Here is an 11,707-nt window from a genome sequence, read left to right as displayed (position 1 = left end):
AGAAACATTTAAAAGGGAAAAGTAGTCAGTGGTTTGAACAGGATAAAGGCTTCTGTTGGCTTCTTTTTCCTGTCTCAGAATCAAGACAGATTAAGAAGTCTTTTCATGCCATTCTGCCAATCCAAATGCTTGATTCTGTTTGGAAAGGTCTGCAAGCCATATGTCAGCATATCTTGAGACTGGGGTCACTGATGAAGACTGATGACAAGCAAATATCCCAGGATCCATCTTATATTTATATAGAACCCTGACACGAGTGTGTCGTTATATTTTATAAATATTACATTTCCCATTTGGAAATGATCTGCATCTGAATGCTCGGATTTACATCATGAGGTAAACTGAATATGTTTAGTATTACTTTTCTTTGTGTATATCTCTGCAGATAGCATTTCTGCCCCACAGTTCCAGGGGCCCCATTTGATTTTCAGTCTGAGTTACTGCCTGCGTAGAAGTTTGTACATTCTCCCCATGTCTGTGTGGGTTTTCTCTGGTTTCCTCGCACTGTCCAAAAAACATGCACGTCTAAATGGATTGGCTATGCTAAATCACCCCTAGGTGTGAATGACCGTGTGAATGAGGATAAAGCACTTACTGAAGAGGAGTTGTATTTAGAGTGTGGTAGCATTCAAGGAACTGAAATGTGTCATTTTATAGAGCTGTGAAAATAATAAAGTATAACAACTGAAACAATTAAAGTCTTGCACTCGACCCATTTAATTCGCCTTTTGTGTCAAGACTGTTACACGAAGGTGTCTTGGCGTTCAGCTTCTGCGGTACATTACGAACAGAGACACAGGACAGAGGAAAGCATCCATCTCTAGCTGCCAAGGTCATATTGCCAGTGAATACACACCACAGACAACAGGTCCCTTTGAAGCCGCCTTCTTGAGCCATTTTTCTATCACATAATTAGAAAGTCACATTTTCTCTGAAGTCCAAATTTGAACATGATGCAGTTGTTTCCTAAACAGTAAGAAGAGGTCCTGCCACACACAAATAAGCAAGCTGTCTAAACCAATCAGTGGCACGTCTGGCACAAAGATTTTGGTGAACGAGTCTAACGCATAAGAGAAACAGAACCGAAACTTGTGCTGCAGGCACAGAGCATGACATGCCACACTACAAAACAAAAGCACAAGAAGATTAATGAACAAAACGGGAAGAAGAGACGTGATTTCCCTTTACACGCTCCAATTGTTGATGGAGGGGTGACTTGGCTCAGTGTGCACCAACCATCTGGAAGTTATTCGCTTTTTTTTTTTTTTTTTTTTTTTGTTAACTCCAATAAAACATCTAAAAGTAGTTCTTTTAAAACTAAAGTGAGAAAAGAGCCCTATTAGTTAAGGCGGCGCTGACCAGCCCTGACCTCCTCCACCCATTCACTCTCTCGCTTATTGAGACGATAACTATACTCACTGCTATACAGAAGTAAATGGGGGGAAACTGTAAAAACCTCAAGTGGATTAAGACATCACTGTAACATTCAATACAGTGGTTTCTTAATTATATTCCAACACAATTATATGAATCAGACACCCAAGCCAGCTGTATTAATTCTATCTGCACATGCTGACAATTAGCAGTAATTGTTCTTTAAAAAAAAAACAAAAAAAAAAAACATTACTTTTCACTGTATCAAGAGTGACTTGGGAACAGCATGTAAACAGCGCCCCCTTGTGATACATAAGCGTCATTACCTTTGTCACACTAAAGCTTACAGAGGAATAATGCTGAACATTAATAAGCAGGTTTTATTAATATAAATAAAAAGAGGGGGGGAGGTATTATAGAATTCTCAATAAATAAATAAATAAATAAATAAATAATCACTAACCCCTTTAGTGAACTTATTGTTACTGAAAAACAATGTCAAAGTTCTGACATCACGGACAAGATTTTATTCCCTTCCTTAATGTTGCTGATGATCAGTTCCTTGTGCCAGAAAGCAATCCGTTTTAACTACAGAAGTCGAGTATCACCAGTATATATGTATGATTAAATCACAAAAGGTCTACGTATGGGTCATAACTCAGGACGTATGACATCATTTACTGAAAGTGGTCCATTTTCCATTCCTCATGATAATTGGGTCTGAGGCATGCAGTGATGATCAAATCCAAATGTTCAGTTTTTGTACACACATCACATAAAAGATCACGAGCACTTTCAAACCATCTCCCAAAATAATGTTACACTTCAACTCATCCGTTTTTTTTTTGTTTTTTTTTTAAAAAGCAAAAACACATTACTACCAATTTGGTTTAAATAATGGTTTAATTACACATACTGAAAACAAACTGATTATTTTGGTGACTTGAGAGTCTGAGAGATTCGGACAAAACAGCTCTGGTTTTTAATCATACCTCCTCTTCTTGTACTAGCGGTTATGGAATTTGACATTAATAATGTGGTGTTTGTGCGTTTTGAAGAAGACTACATTATCGTCAGAGATGTGATGGTTTTACTTCTTGGCAGCTTGAAAGCGCTCAATAACATTCTCCCAGTTTATAATGTTCCATATGGCTTTAACGTAGTCAGGTCTGACGTTTTTGTACTGAAGATAGTAGGCGTGTTCCCAGACATCAATGCCCAGCAGCGGGACGAGACCTTAAAAAGAAAAAAAAGATACAAAGTGAGAGAGAAGCAGAAAAAGATGCAAGACATTGACTACGTTTACATGGACGGCAGTAATCTAATTATTGACCTTATTCTGAATAAGACGATATTCTGATTAAGGTGTTTACATGAGTCGCTTTTAGAATATTCCTTTCATGTTCAGGTTTTACATGTTATAGAACATAGATCGATTAATGTCACACGTCATTACGTGTTCATTAGTTCTTACCAGTGGTTCCCTGCAGAGGATCTTGGTTTGCACACGCAGCAATCCTCAGCCTTCCGTTCTCCTTATCGAACCCCAGCCATCCCCAGCCTGATCCTTGAACTGCCACAGTGGCAGAAGACATCTTCTCCTTCATCTTCTGGAATGAGCCAAAGTCACGCTTAATGGCCTCCATCAGCTCACCTGGGGGGGGGGGGGGAAGTAACAATAATAATAAGAATTTACATATTTTTTGTTTGGTTCATGCATATTATAAAAGGTCCATTTAAAAATAGGTACTTTACTTGAGAACACATGTATTATAATATACATATTGTGAAGATTTAGAGCGAAGGAAGTGTACAGCGTCACTGACCCTGTGGTTCTCCCCCACCGTTCGGTGACAGGTTTGTCCAGAAGATGGTGTGGTTGATGTGACCACCGCCATTAAACTTCAGTGCTGCCTGAAGGGCCACTTGTGCTGTTACATCACCTTTAACAAAAGATTATTAACAGGGGGCAGAGATGACAAGAGACAAGCCAACTAGCAACTTATTTTACAAAACCGTTTCGTCGAATATTAATTCCTCATTCGTTTGCTGACTGACCGAATCAAACCTCTGATTTACCTTTGGCCAGAGCCTCTTGATATTTCTCTTCAGTAACATTAAGGTTGTTGACATATGTTGCATGGTGCTTGTTGTGGTGAAGCTGCATGATCTCAGCTGAGATGTGAGGTTCTAGTGCACCGTAGTCATAAGGCAGATCTGGAAGTGTGTGCTTCTGCCTGGAGGCCAAAATGCCTAGCAAGGGATTCAAGCCGGCTGCACACCTAACGTGATCCACGGTTGCAAACATCAGGACAGAAACAAAGTGATGGAGAATAGGGATGTACAGGATGTCGAAAAAGTATATATCATTTTCACAGTGCTGTGAAAAAAATATTTGCCCCATCCTGATTTCTTGTTTTTTGTGTACATCTCATACAAAATAGTTTTATAGTGTCAAACGAAATACAACATAAAACAAAAGCAACCTGGGTAAACGCACAAAGTTTTTTAATTTATTTATTTTATTGAAAGAAGAAAAAAAACAAAAACAAGCAAACGAACAAAAAATTATCCAACACTTATCACCCATGTGAAAATTTAATGGCCCCCCTTAAACTTAAAATCTGGTTGTGCCACATTTAGCAGCAATAACTGCAACCAAACGCTTCTGATAACTGGAGATCAGTCTTTCACTTACTTCTAGGACTAGGATTTACTGCTATGCTTTCGATCATTGTCTCGCTGCATAATCCATTCGCGTTTGAGTTTCAACTTACGGACTGAAGACCGGACATTCTCCTTTAGGATTTTCTGGTAGGGAGCAAAGTTCATGTTTCCCTCAATTACTGCAAGTCGCCCAGAACCTGAAGCAGCAAAGCATCCCCACACCATCACACTTCCACCACCATTCTTGACTGTAGCTAGGATTGATCTTTTTGAGGAAATTTGGATCCCTGTCTTCCAAACAGTTCCACTTTCAACTCATCAATCCACAGAACATTCTCCCAAAAGGTTTGAGGATCATCAGGGTGTGCTTTGGCAAAATTCAGACAAGCCTTAATGTTCTTCTGGGTTAGCAGAGGTTTTCACCTCGCCACTCTTCCATGGAGCCATTTTCCCCCAGTGTCTTTCTGATAGTCGAGTCATGAACAGTGACGTTTATTGATGCAAGACAGGCCTGTAGGTCCTTTGATGTTGTCCTCGGCTCTTTTATGACTTCCTGGATGAGTCGTCGCTGTGCTCTTGGAGGAATTTTGGAAGGTCGGACACTTCTGGGAAGGTTCACTACTGTGCCGAGTTTTTTTCCATTTGGAGATCACGGCTCTCGCTGTGGTTCTCTGGAGTCCCAGGGCCTTTGAAATAGCTTTGTAACCCTTCCCAGACTGATGTATTAAATTTTGGCATGGTGTGTTACTGGCTAAGAGCTTTTAACCAACTTCCTGCTGTTCAAAAAAAAAAAGTTCTATTTAAGTGTTGATGTGATGAACAGGGTTTGCAGTAATCAGGCCTGGTCGGGTCTGGTCCTGCTGAACCCCATTATGAACGCAGCTTCATAGATTTGGGGAATTAGTAACTATGGTGGTAAACACAGTTTCACACAATTGGTATTGGATAATGTTTTTGCCGCGATAATTTGTATAATTGTGTTTACTCAGGTTGCCTTTGACATTAATATCACATCAGAGGTGGAACCTTATATGAAAACAGTTGCACTAGAAAAACTGTGCACCCTGTCCTCAGATATTTTACACTCTTGCCAAGCAAGAACCTCAAACTATGTGCAATACTGTTGTGTTATTTCTGTATCTGTAAACGTTTCCATAACGAAGATGAACTGTATGTTGATACGTGAAATTCTGGAGGGAACGTCGGACAGCGTGGCGTGGTGACGTAATGACGTGTGACGTTATTCGAACTATGTCCTAGAACATGTCAAACAGGAACATGACAAGAGTATTCTAAAAGCGACTCATGTAAACACCTTACTCACAATATTATCTTACTCAGAGTAAGGTCAATAATTAGATTACTGCTGTCCATGTAAACGTAGTCAGAGACGGCAAATCTAGAACTAAATGAACAGCCTGGTACTTTAACAACTGACACCAATCGAAATATAAAATTCAGAGACTGACTTTTTATATGAACTAGATTTATAGGTCAAACTGGTGAGTCCTGTAGTGTTGGACTCAGTAAATAGCTAGCTAACAAGTTACTAACGTCTGCTAGCTGGGCTAACTGATTACGTCGTTAAGTTCGTAACGTAACACGAGCACGTAATACCGAGCAAAACACCGAGTATTTAAGGGCTTTTAATTGTCTAGCATTACCTGCGAACATGTCCAATTCTGCTCAACATGCTTTTTCTTACTTCTTGTAATTCGCACTGCCGAGTTACGTTAGCCCCCTCACACTGACCTCAGTCCTAACCTTCTTCTTCTTCTTTTTGTTTTAATGGCGGTTGGCAAACCACTTGTGGTTGTGCATTACCGCCACCTACTGGACTGGAGTGTGGGCAGTAGATTGGCAGAAAGAAAGAAAAAAAAATAATAACAATAATAATAATACCAAAACAATAATAGATAAATAAAAGAAAATAAAGAAATAAATAACTATATACTAGATATTCCTACTAGAGTACTAAAGTCTCTCACTTATCCCAGTATTTTTCAGATAGTATATTAGGGGGCGATGCATTTTCCCAGATGTTTTCCCCAGCAAGTTCTCTAGTGTCATGTTTTGTTTTCCAATCTGCATCTCTAGCTCAGTCCTTTCCTCCTCATACCTTTTTTTGCCGTCTAACAGAATGTCTTTTACAGTCTCTTGTGTACTGCAGTGTGTGCAGAGTCCAGTGGGGTGTTTTCCTATTCTGTTTAATGCTAGATTTAAGCCAGCATGACCTATTCTAAGAAGCGTAATTATCATCTCTTCCTTTGGGTTTCTGCCCTGCCTCACACTCATACCTACTTATTTTTGTATGGTATATATGTGTCGTCCGGTGTCAGCGGTGTCCCAGTGTTCCTGCCATATTTTATGTGTGTGTGTCCATTTGTAAGGGTTTTGATCTCTGCTCTACTTAATGGTATTTGTATATCAACTGTTTCATGCTTTATCGATCTTTTTGCCAGTACATGCACAATTTCATTCCCTTCTACCCCTACATGTGCAGGAACCCAGAAGAAGGAAACACTCAGCCCCTTAGCATGAATTATGAGAAGCAGATAAAGTATTTGGTAAACAATGTCTTGTCTGCATGATGTTTTCTCAGACTGTATGCTTGATAGTGCTGATAGACTGTCAGAAGCTATAGCAACATCTTGCCTCTGATGGGTTTTTTTCCAACCACTGCAGTGCCAGTAGGACTCCTAATAATTGTAGTGTACACTGATAAATAATCAGTCGCCCTTTTTTTGACTGTTACTTCATACCGGGGAATGAAAAAAGCCGCACCAGTGCGAACTGTCTCAGGCTGTTTTGACCCATCTGTATATATGAGTAATTTATCCTGATATTGGTCCATATAGTTTTGAGTTATTATCCCTTGTGGTGCTATTTTAGAACTCTCTTTTAATATTTGTTGTAATCTTGTATCTACAGATGGTTTTATGAATCTCCAGGGTGGTACAGTTGGTATTGCCACAATGGGGTTTACTTGTAGCTGACTGAGACCTGCATTTTGTGCCTTTGCATTTCCTAACCATCCAAAGCTATTAAAGTTAGTCCTATAAAACTCTGAGCATTCTTGTAAGATGGCTTTCGTGGGGTGCACCCTGCTATGCCCTTGTAGATTTCTCCAATATGCCAGCATGATCTTAACCCTCCTGATACACGACGGCATCTCTCCTGTCTCAACCTGTAACGCAGTCACTGGTGATGATTTAAATGCTCTAGTACAGATCCGGAGTGCTTGTGCCTGTTCCACATCGAACTTTTTAAGATTTGATTGTGATGAAGATATGTATGCTATGCAGCCATAATCGAAGGCGGCCCTCATAAGAGCCTGATAGATATTTATGAGCGATGCCCTACTTGCTCCCCAGTCTCGCCCTGACCGACATCTCAGAACATTATTCATCTTTTTACATTTGTTCGTAATTTTATCAATGTGAGGACCCCAGGTCAGCTTCTCATCAAAAATCACTCCTAAAAATCTCACAGCCTTGACCTGTTCAAGATCTATCCCATATAATTTAACTGGTACTGTTTTATGACGTTTAGAGAAACATATACCTTGTGATTTTGAAATTGATAGTTTAAATCCCCATTCAGTGCCCCATTATCCGCATAAAGCGACTTACCTATATTTTCTCCAACCTGCTCAAATATGTCATTAATCATAATATGAAACAGTACTGGGCTACATACCCTGCCTTGTGGGGTACCATTTTCCACTGCATATCTATTTGAGTACTCTGCACCTACTCTAACTTCTATTGGTCTTCTGTTCAGGAAGTCTAATACCCAATTATATACTTTACCATATATTCCTAATTTGTCGAATTTAATTAGAAGTCGATCCTTCCAAAGCATATCATATGCTTTTTCAACATCAAAAAATACAATTTCTTTGTTAGTTTTTGCTTTCCTAACTTCTGACTCTAGGCATAATGCAGAATCCATCGTCCCCCTCCGTTTATGAAATCTTGACTGATCCGGTGAGAGAAGACCTTTACTTTCTATATAGTGATCTAATCTATCTGTTACCATCCTCTCCATAGTTTTGCCTAGCTGTGACATTAATGCTATGGGTCTATAGCTTGCTGGATCTGACAGGTCTTTTCCAGGTTTGAGTATTGGAACTATAACTGCCTGTTTCCATGTTAGTGGGATTTTTCCTGTATTCCATACCATATTGAACAGTTTTAATACTATATCAAGTGTGGTGTCTCTCATGGGACCTAACATGCTATAGCATTTACCGTCTTTCCCTGGTGACGTTTGCCGTGCATTTGATGTGGCCCTTTTTAATTCAAAATAGAGTAAATGGCAAGTCCAACTCTCCCGCTGATGTAGACCTTCTTTCTACTATCCCTGGGTTTTGGGCAAGTGTCTGATCTCTACACTGCTTAGCTGTTGAGGATAGGTTTTCAGTACTTTGGATCTTCAGAAAAGTTTATACCAAAAGTTCAGCTTTTTCTGCATTGCTAATTGCATTTATATTATTGCCACTTAACACTGGTATTTCTACACTGTTTCTTATTCCGCTCATTTTCCTAATTGTTCTCCGTATGTCTGATAGCTGGGTTTCTCTTCCAATTTTATTGCAGAATTGTCTCCAATACACACGTTTGGCTCATCTAATTGTTTACCTAACTACTGCTTGTGCCCTTTTATAGTTAATCAAAGGTACCAGTGTATGGTGAGCTTTGAGTTGCCTAAAAGCTTTATTTTTGTTTTTAATTACTATACTACAGCTCTCATTCCACCATGGCACGCTCTTTCTTCGTTCACGTCTTGTCTTTTTAGGAATTGTTTCTTCAGCTGTTTGTATAATTGCCGTAATCACTTTCCTGTTCATTTCGTCTACATCTGTAATATCCCTATTCACTAATTCCACACATTTTATTTCACTCAGCATTTGGAACATTTGCCAATCAGCTTTATCTAACCTCCACCTTGGTATTCTCACTTCGCTATCCTGGTGTATCTCTACTCCTATCCTGGTTATTATTGGATAGTGATCACTACCTACTGTCGACTGGTCTAAAACCTCCCGTGTGCTGATTCCTGCTATTTCAGTTGTCATTATTGTCAGATCAATAGCACTTTCTGTGTTATGTGAGCTACTATACCGTGTGCCCTTCCCGTCATTAACACATACCAAGTTTTTATCGTCTATAAATTCCTCTATTACTGATCCATTTATATCTGTGTTCTTACTCCCCCATATCGTGCTGTGTGCATTAAAATCCCCACACCGTACTATTTTCCCTTGTGTCAACCCACATACTGCATTCAGTATATCAGTGCTCAGTCTGTTACAGGGATTATAAAAGTTGACTATCTTTATACCAGGGGTTCCCAAACTTTTCCAGGGCAGGGCCCCCCAAATGGCATTAACGTTTGACCGAGGCCCCCCTTTTGCAAGATGTCTTTAAAACACATTAAAAATACAGACTTCTGAATATATCCCCCCCTTTTTTTTAAATTAATAATTACATCTTACATCTTTACATTACAGTACATTAGGAATTGATTGTTTGTGTGTGTGTGTGTGTGTGTGTGTGTGTGTGAGTGTGTGTGTGTGTGTGTGTGTGTGTGGTTGTCTGAGAGTGAGAAAGAGAAAATCATGTATTTATCTATTTTTCCACACAAAATTGTTGAGGCCCCTCGGGCGCCCCCTGGTGGCCCCCACTTTGAAAACCACTGCATTATACTGTCTTTTCCTGTCCATATTCTGACTACCACAGATTCATGTCCTTTCCCTTTATTGACTAGGTTATATTTCACATCATTTCTTACAAAAGTTGCTTCCCCTCCACCTTTACCCGTTTCCCTATCATTTCTGACTGTAGTATATCCATAAATCACAAAGTCTAACTGTGGTTTCAGCTACGTCTCTTGCACACATACTACGTGAGGTTTATCTAACAGATCAGTCATGAACGTTTTGAATTATTGTCCATTAGCTATAAGACTCCTGGCATTCCACTGCAATATAACTAGGATCATGAAGAGTCGCCAGCCCATGACTGAGAGTTAGAGATTCCTGCAGTTATCATTTCTTCCACTCCTTCACACCTGAGTCCTTTAACACCAAGGTATCTTTCAGCTGATTTAACTATTATTTTGATCTTTTCAGTCTTTCTCTCGGTCTGTGCTGAGCAATTTATAACCTCAACCATAAACAACACAAACTCAATCTTGCTCATAATTAGCATATCTTTCTTTACTGCAATCTTTTCACAGCTCCCACAGGGTCTATCTTTATTTTCTGGTTTATAGCCCTTCCTTTCACCAGACACTTTCTTTACTGCTTCCGCATATGTTATTCCTTGCGATGTCTTCACTCATTGCACCTCCACTGCCTTCTTGCTGGCTTCACAGCCACGGTAAGCTGAGCTGTGCTCTCCTCCACAAATTGCAGTATTTGAGCTGTACTCCTTCTCCACACTTCCCGTACTCATGTTCGCCTGCACACCTGCCACATCTCTGTTTGCCCTTACATATTGCTGCCACATGGCCATATTTTTGGCATTTAAAGCATCTCAGTGGTGGAGGAATATATGGCCTGACCTCATAGCTCATATATCCTATGTACACCTTACTCGGCAGTCTAGAGTCGTCAAACTTAATCATCACAGCCAAGCTGTCGCATTTCTCCCCATTTCTAGTTGTTTAAAGAAGTTTTGCTTCTAGTACTTTTGCCCCTGAGATATTGTCTTGTATTTGTTCCACTGTTACACCTGTAGGTATCCCTGAGATGACTCCTCGAACCCATTTTTTATATCCAATCAACGAACAGTGAACTCTCTTACCATCTATTTGATTCAGTTGCATGGCTTTCCCTTCCTGCGCTTTACTTCTACAAATAATCAGTAGAGATCCACTTCTCAATATTTCAGCTCTTTTAACCTCACCCAGTAGTTTATCTATCGATTTTGTTAGCTGACCCGGATTCCACTCACCAAACGTTCTCCCTTCTTGAGATAATTTTATGATTGCTTTGTGTTCGTCTTCCTGTTTTGTTGCTAAGCTAACACTTTGTTCGCTATCTGTTTCCTCTGTGTTTTAAAAGATATTCTCTTTTCCTTCCCCCCCCCCCGTTTTCTCGACCGTACTATGTTCCATACACTCCTATCTCTCCCGCCATCTTCTTCAAACCCCATCCCACTTCCTGATTTGTCACTTCTTTCTGCCATCTCCTGCCCACCTCACCGTCTCTCGAACCAATGTGCTGTAGATCAGTGGTTTTCAAAGTGGGGGCCGCCAGGGGGCGCCAGGGGGGCATCAACAATTTGGTGTGAAAAATAAATTCTCAATCTCAGACAACCACACACTCACAATCAATTCTTAATGTAATGTAATGTAAAAATGTAAGATGTAATTATTAATAATAAAAAAGGGGGATATATTCAGAAGTCTGTATTTTTAATGTGTTTTAAAGACATCTTGCAAAAGGGTGGCCTCGGTCAAATGTTAATGCCATTTGGGGGGCCTTGCCCTGGAAAAGTTTGGGAACCCCTACTTTACATTACACATGGCACATTCTTCTCTGAGGACATTTCATCTGGTTTATTTATTTTTTTTGCCAAAGCTGAAATCATGAGGTTGTTTGTTCTTTTTTTGTTGTTGTTGTTGAGAATGTGTCTAATATGATTTTTTTTTTCTT

General features: G+C 39.7%; 1 protein-coding gene across 1 annotated transcript; it reads right to left on the bottom strand.

Annotated features, from left to right (window-relative positions):
• Positions 1-1,734: 1,734 nt before the first annotated feature.
• On the bottom strand, positions 1,735-5,854 carry sod2 (superoxide dismutase 2, mitochondrial). The gene is made up of 5 exons (XM_053614315.1): positions 5,706-5,854; positions 3,454-3,656; positions 3,201-3,317; positions 2,849-3,028; positions 1,735-2,610 (listed from the first exon to the last, which is right to left on the bottom strand). Exons 1-5 carry the CDS (start codon positions 5,732-5,734, stop codon positions 2,465-2,467), a joined length of 675 nt encoding a protein of 224 aa, XP_053470290.1. The 5' UTR covers positions 5,735-5,854; the 3' UTR covers positions 1,735-2,464.
• Between the last annotated feature and the right edge of the window lie 5,853 nt (positions 5,855-11,707).

Source organism: Ictalurus furcatus, chromosome 25, assembly GCF_023375685.1.
Source record: "Ictalurus furcatus strain D&B chromosome 25, Billie_1.0, whole genome shotgun sequence".
Taxonomy (NCBI): Eukaryota; Metazoa; Chordata; class Actinopteri; order Siluriformes; family Ictaluridae; genus Ictalurus; species Ictalurus furcatus.
Note: the sequence above shows the minus strand (reverse complement) of the source record. Positions and strands in the feature narration are given on the sequence as shown.